The sequence below is a fragment of the Haliotis cracherodii genome, unplaced genomic scaffold (assembly GCF_022045235.1).
Source record: "Haliotis cracherodii isolate W230 unplaced genomic scaffold, xgHalCrac1.p SCAF_19, whole genome shotgun sequence".
In the NCBI taxonomy this organism is placed as follows: Eukaryota; Metazoa; Mollusca; class Gastropoda; order Lepetellida; family Haliotidae; genus Haliotis; species Haliotis cracherodii.
In genome coordinates, this window is record NW_027266274.1 from 8,752,617 (window position 1) to 8,772,614 (window position 19,998).

General features: G+C 40.0%; 1 protein-coding gene across 1 annotated transcript; it reads right to left on the minus strand.

Annotated features, from left to right (window-relative positions):
• Nucleotides 1–446: 446 nt before the first annotated feature.
• On the minus strand, nt 447–14,078 carry LOC139467079 (protein kinase C and casein kinase substrate in neurons protein 2-like). Its single transcript, XM_071248798.1, has 12 exons — nt 13,984–14,078; nt 10,381–10,496; nt 9,665–9,800; nt 8,121–8,232; nt 7,374–7,574; nt 6,687–6,799; nt 6,017–6,140; nt 5,535–5,620; nt 5,042–5,112; nt 2,591–2,749; nt 1,560–1,721; nt 447–649 (listed from the first exon to the last, which is right to left on the minus strand). The coding sequence occupies exons 1-12, from the start codon at nt 14,070–14,072 to the stop codon at nt 447–449; spliced, it is 1,572 nt and encodes a 523-aa protein (XP_071104899.1). The 5' UTR covers nt 14,073–14,078.
• Between the last annotated feature and the right edge of the window lie 5,920 nt (nt 14,079–19,998).

The window sequence follows — 19,998 nt, forward strand, 5'->3', positions numbered from 1 at the left end:
AACATGTGGTCATAACAATACAAAAGTTATCGCTTAAAATAGAATGTTCTGTGCCATATATATATCCACACCCAGGTATCTTTCAAATTAAAACTTCATCATCATAGTATATTATATATTGATCCAAAACATATCATTCAAAAACGTCATTCCTTATGACTGAGCCTTGTTAATCACATAATCAATCAGCATCAGAAAATGATTGTGTATTCTTATAAAATACTCAAATAAATCACATCTCAAACCATCCCTCCATACAATAATCTGTATATCATTAAATACTATCAAAGAAATATCACAGATCAAATACACTGTTCATATAAGAACAGTCAACAATATATCCATGTAAAAACAAATCAACAAATATAAAAAAAAATATTTCACAGTTCCAAGTCGTTATCGAGTTCATAGCCAGGTCCATCAGGAAAAACCATCTGTAAATATATCTAAGATTTCTTACTATCCTCAGTACCCTTCTTGGAGGATTTCTTCTTCAGGATTGAATGCTTGACTTTTAACTTAGTTGTGGTGATCAGCTGTTCAGGAAAGAAGCCATATTTCTTTTTCTTGATCAGCTTCCCCTTCTTGATGTATCCATAGGCACGGCCATCAGCAGCTGATTCGTGATCACAGATGTAAATCTTTTGTCCTGTAAAATTCAAAACGATGACAAATAAAACAATGGGACTCTTCAGGTCAGTTGGAATTTGAAATATTTGCAGATCACATTACAATAATGATATTACAATATAATTTCAGGGCAAAGGTAATGAACATGGGATGGCTGAGCTGGTTTGAGGGTGGAGAAAGTGAGTGAGAGTGTAATACACCTGTCAGCAAAAATACAGCCACTGGATCAGTAGTGAGTGACAAATGTTCAGAATGTGATTTTAAACAAGGGGCGGTGGGGTAGCCTAGTGGTTGGAGCGTTCGCTTGTCACGCCAAAGGCCTGGGTTCGATTCCCCATATGTGTAGAATGTGTGAAGCCCATTTCTGGTGTCCCCCGCCGTGATATTGCTGGAATATTGCGCGAATATTGCTAAAAGGGGCGTAAAATCATACTCAATAAATCAACAAGTTGAAAAACTTAATGTCCATTATCATAAATGGTCTTATTTCTGTTTCAGAGATGGACGGTATTATCTGAACTCAAAGGGTATTACTGACTTAGGATTTGAAACAGTCCACTGAGAAACAGTACAAAGCTATTGTTGAGTCACAGCATTCCCTTGGTTGACATATATACAGTGTTAGAAATTGTCACTAGTTTATAGTCCTTGCCAAACTGCCCAATAGTTAAGGTATCATAAGTACAAGTAGAAATTTGCCCCTTTAAGGTATCATTATAAGGACTAGTGGATTAAAAATGTTAGTTTCTAATGCTAATATACATTTTGATAAAACCTTTTGTCAAATATGCTAATAATGTTTCAATTATTAATTATCATTGGCTCAATACATAGTTCTGTTTTAGAATAGTCTCTTAAGGAAGTCAACATATGTAACAAAGCCAAATGTATTTATGACAATGACAAACACCTTAATTATATCAACCTACCTGCTTTGAATGTCAGTTCATCCTTTGAGCGAGCAGTGAAGTCCTTCAGAGCATACACTTTGATCTTCTGGCCTGCCACAGGTTTCATGACGCATCTGGGGTCAGTGGATTGTGTCATTGGAAATGATGGAGACACTGCCTCATCATCAGAGTCAGACTCCGCTGAAACAGGAATCAACACATTTCATGACAATTGTGTTTGTGTTCAAGTGTAGGTTTTCATCTTGTAGATTTAATTTCCATATTGAACTCAAACCTAACGCAGCCTCATTCAAGAGTAGACATCAACAGCATTAGAAATTGGCACTAGTCCTATAGTCCTTGCCAAATTAAGTACCCAACAGTTAAGGTATCATGTGGATTAGTAGAAATTTACCATTATTTAGGGTTTGCTTTTTGCAAGGATAATTCTAGGGTGGGGCCTTGTGCTTTTAACCCCTAAATTTGAAAAAAGGCCCACATTTTCAAATACAACGGGGCATTTTAACATTGTGCTGTGTGGGCAAGTGTGGGTGTACCTCTGGAATATACATGAAATTTTCACATAAAGGGTCCATGTCAGAAAATTCCTAGAGTGAGCCCTGTATATCATTATAAGGACGAGAACAGTTAGTTTCTATTGCTGCATCAATAGTCAGCTAGTCCACGCCAATTTAGAACCATAGTCCATGGAAAACAACCACTGGTAGATTCTGGAGAGAACAAATAGTCCCTCCAGATTTTCACTCAGCGTAACAGACAAGTGGTCAATGTAACACTGTCATTCCCTGAACATGACACAGCTTTGTTATGTGTGTATGCACACTGATTTTTCAAGATCTGCACAATGATGTGCACCTTAAACAGCCTTAGGTGATAAGGATAACGTACTTACAGATTCGGTGTCTTTCCTAACAAACAACTCATATTCTATCTAATAGGAAGAGTAATGGTAGCAGAGTTGTGTTATGCACTGCAGTTAACCATGTTATAAGTGAATTTTGATCAGTGAAATCAGACTCCAACTAACTAGAACAACATATAGTACTTACAGAGGCTCATATAATTTTCCACAATGGTCTCCTTTCTGATGGGAGCTGTGTCTGGTATAGTCTCTGACACAATGTTTGGAATCTCAACATCAGGAAGGTAGCGTGTAATCACCGGCCTCGGGGTAGTGAGAGTCACGGGATGCGAATGCTTCCATGAGTCTGAAGAAATAAAGTTGCATTAAAACTGTGCATAAGCTCTACCAGCTCTTAGGATCTGCAATATGAACCAAAGCACATTGTTACAGGTTGATTACCTGCTTGTGAAAAAACATAATTTAAAAAACTTCTGTCGAAAATCGTATGTCTCCTTAAAATTGTAATTGAAACACAAACTGAAACCACTGATCCAATTATTAAACATTGACAAAATTGTGTTTAAGTGTTTTGTAATTCAATAGAAAATCTAAAAAGTAACACTGACTAAGCAGTTGTCAGGCCCAAACAAACCAGTGATTGATACTATGAGCCTCATCCCCTGACAGTGTGATCGATGACACGTAATCAACCAAGTCACAGAGCCTGACCACCCAATCCCTTTAATCACCACAGGAGAGTAGGACTAAGAAATATGATCAACATCCACACTGATTTATGCATAAACCTAACATATATGTTAACACTGATTTTCTAACCTCTATATCCTGATATTTTTTATCTGATTCACTGATACTGAAATTTCATGGAGGTTGCTGCATTTAGTGTTATGGCTACAAAAATGACAATTTCATTCTAAAGCTACAAAGTACAATGACATACAATGCAACCAAGGCAGATTGTGGATGGTCTCCCATTAGAGCACCGTGACACAGGGACATTGATGTGTGTCTACCAATGGTGGTCTCCCATTAGGGCACCATGACACACAAATCACCAACGACATTGGTGCGGGTCTAGCAAAGGTTGTCTCCCATTAGAGCACCATGACACACAAATCACCAACGACATTGATGTGTGTCTACCGAAGGTGATCACACATTAGAGCACCATGGCACACACAACATCCAGGACATTGGTGTGCGTCTACCAAAGGCGGTCTCCCATTAGAGCACCATGACACACAAATCACCAACGACATTGGTGCGGGTCTAGCAAAGGTGGTCTCCCATTAGAGCACCATGACACACACAACATCCAGGACATTGGTGTGCGTCTACCAAAGGCGGTCTCCCATTAGAGCACCATGACACACACAACATCCAGGACATTGGTGCGGGTCTAGCAAAGGCGGTCTCCCATTAGAGGACCGTGACATATAAAACACCAAGGACATTGGTGCGGGTCTACCAAAGGCGGTCTCCCATTAGAGCACCATGACACACAAATCACCAACGACATTGGTGCGGGTCTACCAAAGGCGGTCTCCCATTAGAGCACCATGACACACAAATCACCAACGACATTGGTGCGGGTCTACCAAAGGCGGTCTCCCATTAGAGCACCATGACACACAAATCACCAACGACATTGGTGCGGGTCTACCAAAGGCGGTCTCCCATTAGAGCACCATGACACACATATCACCACAGACATTGATGTGTGTCTACCGAAGGTGATCACACATTAGAGCACCATGGCACACACAACATCCAGGACATTGGTGTGCGTCTACCAAAGGCGGTCTCGCATTAGAGCACCATGACACACAAATCACCACGGACATTGGTGCGGGTCTAGCAAAGGTGGTCTCCCATTAGAGCACCATGACACACACAACATCCAGGACATTGATGTGTGTCTACCGAAGGTGGTCTCCCATTAGAGCACCATGACACAGGGACATTGATGTGTGTCTACCAAAGGTGGTCTCCCATTAGAGCACCGTGACATATAAAACACCAACGACATTGAGAATATGTCCCTAGCAGTATTGCTTGTTATAAAGAGATGACCAAATTGGATCTGGTGGTCTGGTCCAGTCACTTGGCTGATAGCGTGTCACCATACATGTTAGCTGCTCATGGTATCAACCACTGGTTTGTCTGACCCATACACCCCGCCACACCCCATACAGCCTGCCACACCCCATACAGCCTGCCACACCCCATACAACCTGCCACACCCCATACAGCCTGCCACACCCAATACAGCCTGCCACACCCCATACAGCCTGCCACACCCCATACAACCTGCCTAACCCCATACAGCCTGCCACACCCAATACACCCTGCCACACCCTATACACCCTGCCACACCCCATACACCCTGCCACACCCCATACACCCTCCCACCCCATACACCCTGCCACACCCCATACATCCTCCCACATGTCGTACACCCTCCCACCCCATACACCCTGCCACACCCCATACACCTTGCCACACCCCATACACAACAGCTGACACATCCATGTCAAGAGTTTTTCTCCTTGAAAGGTTACCAGGTACCCATCAGGGTACAAAGACACAAAACAAGTCAATACCCACTTGCATTGCTTAAGGCTAAAATACTCACCCATGTCATCATCCGAGTCTACCCTGGTCTGTACAAACACAGTCGTGTTGTCTTTGGCTGGCAAGACTTGGCTGCAACAAACACACACAAATGACAAAACAGCTCAGACGGTATCATAACCATATCCACATTTCGGGTAAACGTAACATTAAATGAAATTTCTTCTTTTTTATTTTACCAATGCTTATAGAAGAATAGCACTGATGATCTTGTAAGAATTTTTTCATAAAAATATAACAAATGATGCATATGTATGAATTGTAAATAGTCTTCAGTAGGAATACAAGAGTTTGTGTTACACATAGAATTGTACATAAGTACAATATACAGGGTTCTGGGGTCCTTGAGATTTTCTACTATGGTATGTTAATCTGAGGAATACCAGCCTTTAATTTCTAACTTTAGTATTATGGAAATGGACCCCTTCACAAATGTAAACTACTGCCAAAAAACATCTTGGAAACATCCATTACTTAAAGCTACTGAGACTTACACAATATCATTGTCCTTGGATTTGGATGCCTTCATAGATGATTCCTTGCCAGATTTCTTCTCTGCCTTGATTTCAGATGGGTGAAGCTGTATCAGTACAATCCAAGTTATACTATATATGAGGGATGTTATTTTAGATTGATGTACTGATGTATCGATATATTTGTAATATCGACGCTATATCGATACAAAATCACCGATATCAGTACTAAATTAATAATTCACTGCAGGGGTGAACAAACTTGAAAAAACAATATCACTTGCCCTGATCATTTTTTACTTGCCTAACATGATGCTACAATAAAGGGAATCACAACAATAAATCTGAACAATTTAGCGCATCTGGTTCAGACTTTACACAGAGTTTACACAGGCAACATACAGTATGTGTGACAAGATCCGCCCACTACCCCCACCTACCACCTCCACCCCTATCATTTTTCAAGCTGGTATTCACAAGGGTGTCTGGGATGCTAAACTCACCTCGTCCTGTGGAAACTTGTGCTCATACACATAGAACTGGTTGAAGAGGGCAATTTCTCTCTCAATGTTTAACCTGTCAAGATCGGAGATACCTTCATCAAATACTGGCTGCAGTGTCTCTTTCCTGAAATAAGAAATGTAAATGGTACTTACATAATGCCTCAACATGCTCAAAGTTGTAGGGACAGGCCATTTCATATTCTTGTGGGGTGGGTCTGGGATTTTATCGAAAACAATTTATTGTACCAGAAAGCGCTCGAAAAAAATAATAATGCCACAAAAAATTACATTGTTACAAGGAAAGAAGAATATTTAGGTTACTTGTTTTAACTAATAAATAAATCAGGTTTTGCAGCTGTAGCTGAACAAATATCTGGTCTTCATACAAAATCCCACCACCCTCCCAAAGTGATTGATGACAGTGATTGAAAACCCAGTGAGTTGATATGTAAATACTGTGTTCAGAGTCTTGCCATTTCCAAAAGAAAAGACCCATCATGACCTTCAAAGGAGTCATTTTAGGAAAGTCAATCAGAGAGTTAAAAACCAAGATTATGGATTATAGAAACTGTTATTTTATGTGACACTATAACACTATTCATGCCAGTTATAATTACTGTTTCAGGCATACCAGAAGCATACCAGAAAACACAATACTGTAAAGCCTCACCTCTGAATCTCTACTGATTTGTTGCACTTCAACATCAAGCCCAAAACAGACTGGAGGTTTTCAAGACGAACCATCTCATAGGCGTCAGAATCCTTCTGGAATCTTTTCATTTCCTGAAACAATTATCACTCATGATTCTGATAGAATTCCAAAACCATAGTCAAACACAAATTGAGGTAAAAGCCTGAGACCATTTTGGCTGTGTCCTATAAACACGATCTCCCATCTGCTAGTGTGTCTTATCCCAAAACCATCAACCACACACATTAACTTGTATCCATCATTAAAAATTTTCATAAGTTATATCTACCATACATTCTTCATTTTACAGGCAAATATTTCATGAAAAAGTGCATTCATTAATGCAGCGTTAGAAATTGGCACTAGTCCTGTAGTCCTTGCCAAACTGCCAAATAGTTAAGGTATCCTAAGGACTAGTAGAAATTTGCCATTTTTAAGGGTTTTGCTATATGTTATCATTATAAGGACTAGTGGACTGAAACTGTTAGTTTCTACCCCTGTAATGCATGACAGATCTGCCTTATTAAGTGAAGCAATCAATCATGACTACATAAGAATCGTGACTCTGATACAAAGGTGATAGTATCATAAACAGGTACTCGGATAATACAATATAAATTTTTCAAAGTCACGAATGAAAATATGTTTATATCTTTTTGTCCCTACTTCTATGAACGTCATTCGTTGAGATTTTTCCTCATGCAGTTTTTGTTTGTAGGATGTCTTGGCCTCCTTAGATTCAGCCTCCAGTTTCTGCCAGTGACCCAAGAGAACCTGGAATTTGGTAGGATTATCCTCCCTCTCTCTGAATGCTTCATCCAGCTGTGGCTTGAAGTCAACTGCCTTGTCCTTTGACAGGTAAAAGTCCTGGAATAGAATGGAGGAATAAGCCCAGTGACAGGCTTGTTTTGTTTTCATGGTCTGTTTTATTGACAGACTAGAACAGAGACTTGTTATCCAGACCATTATCCGTGATGATGAATGTTAACCTTCTTAAAGGTAGTCATCAAGTCACACCAAAAGGCTGGAGGACCTCAAGTCACATGGCCTAAATGCACTGCAAAGGAATCGCCTTTCTGCACACATCAGCAGTTCAACATTGACTGTAATTGCAAAACAACCACTTTATTAAAAAAAATAAGGTACTTCCCTGTGATTTTGTAATGGAAAGCCTACATCAAAGCCATTCATGAATTGAGTGCCTGATGGCCACAGAAAGAAATTACAACAAAAAGGAAGGAACTGCAACATCAAAGAGCCAATATACCCAATCCTATTGTATGGTTATTGGTTTCACTTAGAAATCAGTCCAGTACTAGTAATATTCCATGTTATGACTAAAATCTACTGTAATTGATGCTGAAAGAAACTTTAGGGTAGTTTTTGGCAGACTGTCAGATCATAAGCAATCACCTCTTTCAGCTGGTCAATCTCCTTCTCCAGCTTAAGCTGTTTCTTCTTTGTCCTTTCATAGAGTGACTGAGTGGCCTTCCTTGAAGCATTGACATCTTCTGAGTGGATGTACCTAAGATGAAGATGAGGAGCTGGCATAAGAGTGAGTGTGTGAGTTGGGTTTAACGCTGCATTTAACAGTATTCCAGTATTATCGCGGCGTGTCAACTTAATGTGGGAGGAAAGCCTGAAGTGATGCAGGTCTAAGACGTTTACCACCGTGGTAAAATCCACAAGCGTGTGTATGGTGCTGACAAAGCTAGAAACATAAACGGGGCGAACCAGGATTCGAACCCACAATCATAGGTTTCTGGCGTGCCCAAGTGACGCAACTCTGCACAGTGAATCGCGGCTCCTTAGACGACTGGGCCACCCGTGCCCCAGGCTGGCATTAGAAATATTACCAATTTACAGCTAGGAAAATTTGGAAAAGGCTAATGGAAAGAATGTCCTGGCAAGTCCATTCTCTCTTGTGTTTTCCCCATACAAGAGTCATCACCAAAGACAGAAAATTTCTGTTGTTATTTCAAGAAACAAAAACTAAACTACAGGTACATTTTCATCAAGACTTGCCAGAGAAAGTTTCTGAATAGCCCAAACTTTAAATGAAATTTTCGTGTTACCAGGGATAGAAATGAGCACTGGCCTGATGGTTTACCCTGTGTATTTCAAGTATCAAAACTGGTTTATTTGAGTATCCTTATTAGAAAAATGATTAGTTACCACTATCCAAAGTGATAATATTCTATATTCACAACATCTCCCAGCAGATATATCATTGGATCAACAAATCATATTAAAATTCCCAAGTCCAAATTTCATGATTTTTTTCACTTGTTCACTTCCAACCAACAATGAGGCCACATTGGCAACATTAACTGGTAAAGCCCTCGTATTCCACAAGTTGCTTATTGATACACATTTATTAACATATAGGTAAACTATATAGTAATCAGAACAAAAGCATACAAAGTTCATATTTCAACTCAATAACATTAATTGACTTCATTCAGTCGCCACAAAAAGAACTGAAAGGCCATTGTGTCATCCTGTTGCAGTTGACTCAAAGGAATACTGGTGCTTGTATTCAGTACACAGAGTATCATTGAGTGAAAGTTGTTTAATGTCTGTTTGTCAGTTATCAAGGACAGCTGTGTACACTACTGACTACCTGACACACCAGTGGTTGATAGGTCACACAATGCACACATATATAGCCATGTGATTTGTACTTCAGTCAGCCAATCTGAATACAACATCATATGCAATTAAAACGCTCTAGGTTGTTGCAAGTAAATGATTACATGTATTTCTATCTGGCTGGAGGGGCAGTAGAGTAGCCTAGTGGTTAAAGTATTTGCTCGTCAGGCTGAGGACCCTGGTTCGATTCCCCACATTGATATCAAGCCCATTTCTGATGTCCCCCACTGTGGTTTTGATGGAATATTGCTAAAAGCAGCATAAAACCATACTCTCTCACTCACTCTATCTGGCTAAATACTTACATATGAAGTGTCTCAATTGGGCCTCTTGGAGCATACATTGCATTAAGGCATTTAGCATGTAGATCCTCCTTCTGCTTTACAGTTTCCAGCCAGACTTTCATGATAGAATTCACCTGGTCGTATGCTAAGTTGCTACCTGTATGTACATAGATAACAAACATATAGATTCTCATGCCAGCATTCAAGTGGTTGTATGCAACCTGTAGTGTACACTATGGATTAGTATAGGAGCTGAACAGTGAATCACAATATATTGTAATGCATAAGTGTGTATAGCGATACATATCACAATATATTGTGTAATTATAAAACCATAAATTCAGAGGCTCACACGCGACAGACTACAATATTTCGTTCATCAATTTTGCCATATATTGTTTTAGACGGAAGTGCTTCCACACTTTGGCTTTGCCTTTCACATTTGAAACAACTGACCACACCGCCATCTTGGGGCCCCGGATGTTGATGAGGGAAGTGTGGGAAATGTGCATGCTCCGAGAATTAACCTCTATCTTGGCGAACTTGCACTTGGGAATTACACATAGGGAATTTCGAAGGTATTTGGCAAGTGTCTAACATTAAACACATGACAAAAATCGCTATTTGAAATCACTGATATACAGGTAATCCTGCCCACCTTAATGTACACAGAAACAATCATATAGATTCTCATGACAGCATTCACATGGCAGCATGCCTGTGTTTCACAAACTTACCAATTTTGGTCATGACACTCTGTCTCCATTTGTTATCAAAGTCCTTGTAAATTCTGCTGATTCTCTTCTCCAGTTTTGCACTGTCTGTGAGCAGGTTCAGAAGAGTGACCACTGAGCTGAAAAAGAAAAGTTGAAATTGAACTGACAATATGTTCCATTAATGTAAGCAAACACGTATTCAAACATAAAACAGAGCTCCGGATAGGCTTTTGGTGTTGTGGGTATTTTACCCATGCATTTTAAAATTATTGGGTATCAGTAATTCTATCTGGGTATTCAAATTTCTGTTACTCACTAGTTTTGACACATGCGGGTATTTAAGTTAAATATTTAAAAACACTATTCATCTAGTCCCTGCAAACTGGTGTCGTCTGGGTTCGAGAGCTTTATAGGACTCAAGTATACCACGATACTTCCACAAGAAAGTGTTATGGCAAATGATCATAATGTAAGTGTCATCGTGGAGTTTGGCAAGGTTGACGGAATGTCTGTTTATAATTTCAAAATAAGTTGCTGATTTGCTAATCGAATACACAGGGTTACTTCACAATATTTTGATGATACGCACAATTTTTATTTTTGTAGCGTTAATGTAATGTTCATTGCGTATTTGATACGCTTGGATTTTATTTTACTGCGCATTTCCGCATTTCTGATGCCTATTTCACGCAGATACGCACCTTATCTGGAGCTCTGATAAAAACAAACTTTTATCTTTAAGTTCATACACTGCAAAGTAATTGATCCCAAACTGCAGAACATTGCTCGAGAGAGTGAGGAAGTCAACATTCAAGGTTAACTATTGTCCTGAGATCCTGAGATCCTGAGAGGTTTGTCCGATATCTAAATCCACCTACATCTATGTAAGTATCAGCCTGGTAACTAACTGGATGACCATTGTTTCAGGCCTCAAAGTTTAGGGGGCACAGGTGGCCCAGTCCTCTAAGGCTCCCCGATTCGTTGTGCATAGTTGCATCCCTTGGGCAAGCCAGAAACCTATGATTGTGGGTTCGAATCCCGGTTCGCCCCAATTATGTTTCTAGGTTTGTCAGCACCATACCCATGCCCATGGGTTTCACCGAAGTGGTAAACGTCTGAGACCTGCATCACTTCGGGGTTTCCTCCCACATTAAGCTGACACGCCGCGATATAACTGGAATACTGTTAAAAGCAATGTTAAACCCAACTCACTCACTCACTCAAAGTTTAAATTTTTACCAAGTAGCCCTATGGCTACAAGTATATTTTTTCCAGGTAGCCAGTGGTAAAATCAAGAAGTCAAGCCAATATTGTAGGTAGCCAAAAGCATTTGAAATTATCTTTATCAAATAACTATTATAATATGTACAGGTTACAGCCCTAGTCTTGAAATTGTATCTTAATGGAAACTGAACTTGAATTTTGTTACTTGTGACTTGAACAATGATGCAATTTATGTTACTAGATTATATAGCGAGGTATATCCTGGCTTATCCAATGAGCATTGTCAACCAAAATAAATTACTAATTACATTAATTTTTTTGTATTTTGGTTCACTGCTGACTTAAGAAGGAATTATTTGCGAGTACAATTATTAGTAGACGTGTTTTCCAATATCAGCTGTTATTAATTTTTGTGTCTACAGACATGTAGCAATAGAATTTAGTTGCCACAAGATATTTTTCAAGGTAGTCATTTGGCTACCTCTGAATTTTAGACAGTAGACAGACTGAAAGTTAGGTCGCATTGGCTACCGTTTTAGTTGCAACTTTGAGGCCTGACTGTTTGATGCTGTACTGTGACATAAAATCAACCAGGCTACACAATAGTAAGGTTCTACACATTTAAGCACAGGCTACTGTCTGTGACCTGTTTTGAAACAGAATCCCAACAGGGACATGCATTTAAAAGGCTGTCATGATCACAAAGATAAATGTTGTCAACTACAACTTCATTAACATGAAATTAAGACCTAACAAAAGTCAGTTGATTGGACAGTAATGGACAGTAATTGGGATAAATATTACTAATTCAACTTGTAATATCAAGTCAACAAATTGGCAGTATTACAAAATAAATAAGTAATAGTTCTAATGACATTTCTGCACCTGATTGAATACTTCAATAAACATGCATAAATCACCTGTGTGAATACAACCATGTGTGTAGTCTAGAAAAACCAGGGGGTTCTCGAACCCATAACTTACTCTTAAGTCTGACACTCTTCGAAAAAGACATTGCCTTATTTGCTTCACTGAAGTAGCTGGTGTAGAGAGCATTGGCAATTTCTTCCCAAATGGTTCAGTTCAAAGACTGTATAATACCAGTACATATACTTGAGGGGCCTTTGACACAAGCAATTTTGGATGATTGTTAAACATTCTTAATAAGTGTTAAAGATCAAGCATAAAATTGAACCCCAATGTTCAAAGTCAAATATTTAGGGGGTCCCCAGATTCAAATACCATTGCAGCAAACTAACAAACAAAAGACCACAGGCGCCCTTAAATTTCAAACATGATTGTTAATGAATTTTAAATAATTTAATAATCACACAGTTACTATTCACCAGCTAACTATGTATATTAGGATTGGGACAAATATATAAAGACAAATATTTTAGATCGATAGACAAACCATACTCTTGATCCAAACTACCATTGGGCCTTCCGAAGACTCTGCTAGGACTACTGAGTTAGTTGATAGTCTATATAGTCACACATACTTTAATGTTTCTTAATATCTGCTGATTAATATTCATATCTACATAATCTGGCATTCATTGTTAAACAAACCAACAGTTCCAGTAAGAATACATAATTGGTAATAAGGCCCTGTTGTTCTTCAGACAACTCTTTGAACATCAGGCCAACCATAGAGACATGTCAAACTGTAAAGAAAAATCCCTTCTGAGGACTGTTGGATCCTCTCAGCAGCTGCTCATAGCTTTAAGGTTGATTTGTTTGACAGGCATCACTCAGAAGTTGACAGGTGACAAAGCAGACACAATTTATGGATAACAGACTTCACAGTATTAAAGAAGTTGTTATCCATAAATTAATGTGTCTACTTGGTTTTTCGGCTTGTTGCTAACTACACCTGACCACCAAGTTGTTTTATAAAAATGTATGACACAGCTTAATAGTGCATGGGCTATACTGCACATAATTACTATAAAAAAAGAAGTTATGCATCGTTGCTTACTAGATCTACTAAATAGAAGCAATAATTACAGCATATGCGTGAGATATTTTATGAGCGCTTACTTGAACTAAAAGGCGATTTAGCTCTAACCGAAAACTGTTTTCGCCAAGAGAGCGCTTCAGTGAACAAACGACAGCCTAAGACTAGTAAGAGACAATATGGTCTCTCATCGAATGAAAACCTCCATTATTTTATATTTATAAAGTGCATATTTGGTTAAATCTGCTTGTCATGGCAAATGAATATGACGTTTTAAGTTCGAGATGAGCTATATTGCAGCAATTAACAATGTTTAAGCTCAACAAACACACGAAACTTCCGATTCCTGCTTTCGTAGCAAGTTGAGAGTTGGGCGGAAGTCATGGCTCACTTTGCAAATATGAAAAGAGTGAAAACATCAAACATATGCTTCTACTCACCCAGGTCCACGTGTAAATCTTTGAAGTGAAGCTGCTGTCGACGCCTGACACCATTTAGGCGGTTCCATGTCTTGATTAACCTGAGCCATGTTTGATTTTTCCGCCAGTACGACTTTCTGACTCCTTCCTTTGACGCCCCAGGGGGATAGAATGGCGTCGCTAGGGAACGCCGCTGGCGATACGCGTTTTGATTGGATGGACTATTGTATCCCATGAGCCTTTGCAACATATGGAGGCTGAGGCCACGGCCAAGGGTGTGTGGAGGGGAGTGGTTCTCCTTTATTAATTGACGTAACTGTCCTGGTGGTTGTAGTTGTATTTCAACATGTATATTTGTAATTTAGGGAACGGTCTTTGGCAGATAATCCCGTTGGCCTTTACCGCTCTCGGCAATAAATGTGACGGCGGTCAGTGAATTTCGAATCGGGAACAATCCAGCGATTGACACCATGAGCATCGATCTACGTAGAAGCGATACGATGACAAGAATCAACCAAGTCAGCAAGCCTAACCAGCTGATCACGTTTGGGAACGGTCTTGGAGAGATAATCCCGTTGGCCTATGCCGAACTCGGCAATAATGTGACGGCGGTCTGCAAATAGAATCTAGTCGTCTGGACCAGACATTCCTGTGATTGACACCATGCGCATCGATCTGCGCATTGGGATACGATAACATGAACTTTAAAAAAGGCCTACCTTTAGAATACAGTATCACAAACTTTTCAAACACGTGATCATACCCTGTGACGTAATATGTAGTATTTTGTTGCCAGTCACACCGGCGAAGCCTGTGACGTAGCTCAGTCGGTTAGCTGTCAGGCTAACAATCCGAAGGTCGCGGGTTCGCGTTCGACGGATTCTCACAAAAACTGGTTCCTTGTCTTGAGACATGTGACCTACGGCAGAGATCGTCCTCGCGAGAACTTGTGGTACCCTGTATTCTAAAGGTGCTCCAAAAAAAGTCAGCGAGCCTGACCACCCGATCCCGTCAGTCGCCTTTTACGACAAGTAAATCGCCTTTTACGATAAGCATGGGTTGCTGTGGTAATGGTGCATGTTCTATCATTGATTTCCCGTGAAGATCCGGGGTAGAACGGGTCTTCAGCAACCCATGCTTGCCATAAAAGGCGACTATGCTTGTCGTAAGAGGCGATTAACAGGATCGGGTGGTCAGGCTCGCTGACTTGGCCGATGCATGTCAATGATGGATTGTCTGGTTCAGACTCAATTATTTACAGACCGCCGTCATATAGCTGGAATATTGCTGAGTGCGGCGTTAAAAAACAAACAAAGAAACAAAACGAAGATGATAAACTAAATGTTTAACATACAATTAAAGCAGACTGCATTTACAAAAAGAGTCGGAAAGTTTTGTTCTTGTTGCATCGTTTAAGCATTATATGATATTGATTCACCAATTCTTTTCATGTTAATAGAACTTTCCAACACATCATGATTAATACTTGTAAAAACAACTAAGAGAGGTTCAAAATAAAGTTATTTATTCAGTATCGCAAATTGGGGTGCAACGCCAACCATCTATAGTGGACTGAAGCTGTAAGCTGTTATACGTGCCAACCGTTGCATCCCATGCATGTTAGAGGTAGAATAAGTACAACAGGGTAAAATATTAGGTATGTTTAAATTCTAAACGGAATACACATTTTGGTGTGTTCTGTCTTATCACTTTAGGGTCTATAAACACATGAAATCGTTCACAGCCTAATGACAACATCCCTGTAATCTAAACATTTTGAATTTAAACGTCTAGACATGTTCAGAATTTGTGCAGTATAGCCCATGTTTAAACATGTCTAGAATTTTACTTATTTAATTAAAGTGCATATTATTAGGCAATAAGTCAAATATGGATAAAATGCATAATATATATTGAAATTAGATGTGCAAACCAGATTCACAGGCACTTGCATAGCAACATATACCACCAGGATTTACAACGAACTTGGTACAATTAACATAATAATGTACAAACAAATCTCCGTGGCACAGGTGGTATCGTGAAGCACTACAAATCAAGGGATTGTATGTTAAAATTCATACCCCGCCGAGAATCATAAATGTATCTATTCATAAATGTGTTGTTGCTGTATCACCATTAGTAATTCTCTTCTACAGAAAGATGAAAGTATATGTGATTACAACGATAGACTCTTTTTGTTAGTTACCCACCCACCCACAAACCAATTCATTCATACTGCTTTTAGACCCGTAAAGATTCCAGGTTAGAATAGGTCTTTAGCAACCCATACTTGCTGTAAAAGGCGACTATGCTTGTCGAAAAAGGCGACTAACGGGATCGGGTGGTCAGGCTCGTTGACTTGGTTGATACATGTCATCGATACCAGTTGCGTGGATCGATGCTCATTATGTCAATTACTGGATTGTCTGGTCCAGACTCGATTATGTAACAGACCGCCGTCATATAGCTGGAATATTGCTGAGTGCGGCGTTAAAAACAAACAAACAAACATACTGTTTTTACAATCCTGGCAACGTGTCAAAATAATGGGACAAAGAATGTGTTTAGGTTTGTGTTTAGGATCCGAACACATTTTTTACAACGTGGTACAATTTTTCATAATGCAGTAAATACTAATACGTGAAATGTTGCAAAATAAAGCTGGAGTAGGCGTACTAAGCCATGAAGACCCATTACTTACGATGATCCAGTACATCGTCAATTTCATCAAGATTAGCCGGTTTATGCAAATAACAGTTTGTTTATGACTCCGTCAAATGTAAGAGGTTTACAGTATTTATTCCTGAGATGTTTGTATTTATATTACATATATTACTTCGAGTTGTAGCTGAACCGGCCTGAGTCTAACGACAAGCATCTTCCCGAATCAAGGGCGTCCACTGACTATATAAGTCCAGGGCGCACTTGCACAAAGCGATCCTAGCGCTACGACTATTGTAAGCCTGTGTTAAAGTATAGGAGTAACGATCATCTTAGCGCTAAGATCGCTTTGTGCAAGTGGGACCAGTTCCCACCACTTTTATAGTCAGTTAACGCCCTTGCCTCGGGTGAGTGAGTGACTTGGGTTTCATGCCGCTTTGACCAGTATTCCAGTTATATGACGGCGTGTCATCTTGATGGGGGAAAGCCCAAAGTGAATTCGGTTTCGCAGCAAATACTCTGTATGTGTGTAGTTGATGAAGTGGTTGAAAATGTGTTGAAAAAAAATTCGGTGGGAAAAAGTAGGAGGTTTGAACCTGCTTCTACTGGCCTGGTGTGCCAGAGCAGAATTTACGTCATCACTCTAGGTACTGGTGGTTGTAAACCTACCATACTTGCTATAAAATATTTTTACCAAAGCAGTAATATTCATGTGGAAAATCCGACCTTTCCCCAATTGTTTCAGGAAAAAGGCACAACCATCTTCCCGAGGCAAGAGAATAAACTGACTACAAAAGTCCAGTTTCCACGTGGAAACTGGACTTTTACTGTTAGCTAACTCCCTTGCCTCGGGAAGATGTCCACGGCTATCGTCGTACCAATTAAGTAACCATAGAACTATGCATGGGTGTCTTATAATAGACGGCGTGCATCCCTGTGCATGTTTTCAGTCACCGGTGTACCTGGTCCACACTTTATCATTTACGGGACGCCGTGATATAACTGACCGCAGCGTTAAATGTTACTCACTCAGTCTGATACCTTGACTTTGGCTTGGGCCGCTAAGCAACAACTGGTCTTAGGCCAAAATTGCCCTACACAGACAGGCCCATCTATAAAATAGCATATTTATAATAAATATCAGTGGCGCAACATCTGTAGAAGAAGAAACGTAATATATAGTTTCAATGACAAATAGGAATTTTCAAAACAAATTAAAACATATGTTGTATTTTGTTATTGTGCATATCGTAAAAAGATATATAAAGATGATTATCATACGAATACGGCATAATATAAGAGTGAGTGAGTGAGTTGGGTTTAACGCCGCTTTTAACAGTATTCCAGTTATATCACGGCGTGTCAGCTTAATGTGGGAGGAAAGCCCGAAGTGATGCAGGTCTCAGACGTTGACCACTTCGGTGAAACCCACGAGCACGGGTATGGTGCTGACAAACCTAGAAACATAACTGGGGCGAATCGGGATTCGAACCCACAATCATAGGTTTCTGGCGTGCCCAAGGGACGCAACTCTGCACAGCGAATCGCGGCGCCTTAGACGACTGGGCCACCCGTGCTTCCCCCCCCCCCCCCCCCCCCCCCCCCCCCCCCCCCCCAATAATATAAGAGTTAATTGGGCAATACCCGTCCTTAATGTATGACGAGCTTTTGCAAGTTTAAACTAGATATAAGCAGCAAAGAGAAATATATCAATTCTCCCGAAGCCTCTAGGAACTTTTGCATGGTATATGCGGTCGGATGCCGAGCCCTGTTAAATGGTCCTCCGGATGAAGCGCTGCGGTACGCTGGATGAAATGGGGGTTTTTTTCTGGTTCGCGGATGCCAATACTTCAATGTTGAAATTTGTTTTTCGTTTTTTTTTCTTCCAAAGAGTGGCAAATCAACAAAATATTTATCTCTTATGAGCACACATTGTCATTCGTGCCATGTTTGTTGGATTGTTTGTTGTTTAACGCCGCACTCAGCAATATTCCAGCTATATGACGGCGGTCTGTAAATAATCCAGTCTGGACCAGACAATCCAGTGATTAATATCATGAGCATCGATCCACGCAATTGGGATTGATGACATGTATCAACCAATTCAGGGAGCTTGACCACCCGATCCCGTTAGTCGCCTTTCACGACAAGCATAGTCACCTTTTACTGCAAGCATGGGTTGCTGAAGACCTATTCTACCCCGGCGTCTTCTTGGGCCTCGTGCCATGTGGAAATCCCAGTCTAATTTACTTGTACAGCTGTATCAGTGATATGACTCCAGAGTTCTTAAACTAGATGCCAAGACAAATTAAGTGATATGCCGGATGCCTAGAGTCGGAGGATGGCGGTTGACCCCCTCACGACATACATTAAGAGTCGGTCACGTGGTTGATCTTAGATATATGTGTTGCGTTTAACCGTATTGTTTGTATTATATTTTACCTGTGATTTTTACGTAACTATTTAAATGTACATGCTTTAATCAAACAAAATGTGCTCTCGTGCTATATAATGGCTGAGCTATTGCCGACGAGTGGTTCAATATTAACTCACTGATGTTCATCTCTGTTGTCTTTAAACTAAACAGCAATCATGACAGTTATCAGTGTTGAATATTCATTTAAAAAATCTATCCAGACAGCGGGACTGGCAACTCATAAAACGTTACTTGCCCAGTTAGAAAGTTGCCGACCCGTGAAGATCCGGGGTAGAATAGGTCTTCAGCAACCCATGCTTGTCGTAAGAGGCGACTAACGGGTTTGGGTAGTCAGGCTCGCCGACTTGGTTGATACATGTTATCTAAATTGCGTAGATTGATGCTCACAATGTCAATCCCTGTATTGTCTGGTCCAGACTCGATTATTTACAGACCGCCGTCATATAGCTGTAATATTGCTAAGAGCGGCAACAAAATATAAAAATATATAAACAATCAAAGAAAGAAAGTTGCCAGTCCTGATTTTGTAAATTGAACGGACCAACTCTTTGCAGGCCCAGGTATGATAAGTTGCTTAGCTGTATTCGGAGATAATGTCAGCCAATATAAATATAAAGTTCCAAAATATGTTTTGTTATATATTTTACACATATAAGTAATATAAGTTACCTGCATGCCCGAGACGAAAACAGCCCGTCTCGGACGGTCGGGCAAGCAGGTACTTCCATCGCTGCAGTTATCAGTTGTTTCAATAATGATAAATTTTTAAAAAAAACATCATTTATTCGTCACCTCTAAAATACTCGATATGAAGTGACATCAAGACTCCCCGTTTACAAACGAAATATAAAACGAGTGAGCGAAGCGCCAGAGTTTTGCGGTCAGAGTTATTTCTCTTGAAGTGGGAGTTTCCTTATCGCTAGATGGCAGGTCAA

Coding starts and splice junctions, on each gene's coding strand:
- LOC139467079 (XM_071248798.1), bottom strand. CDS start 14,072: ATGGCTCAGGTTAATCAAGACATGGAACCGCCTAAATGGTGTCAGGCG. Junction 8,233..9,664: donor CCAATTGAGACACTTCATAT/GTAAGTATTTAG, acceptor TCTTCATCTTAG/GTACATCCACTCAGAAGATG. Junction 7,575..8,120: donor AGATTGACCAGCTGAAAGAG/GTGATTGCTTAT, acceptor ATTCTATTCCAG/GACTTTTACCTGTCAAAGGA.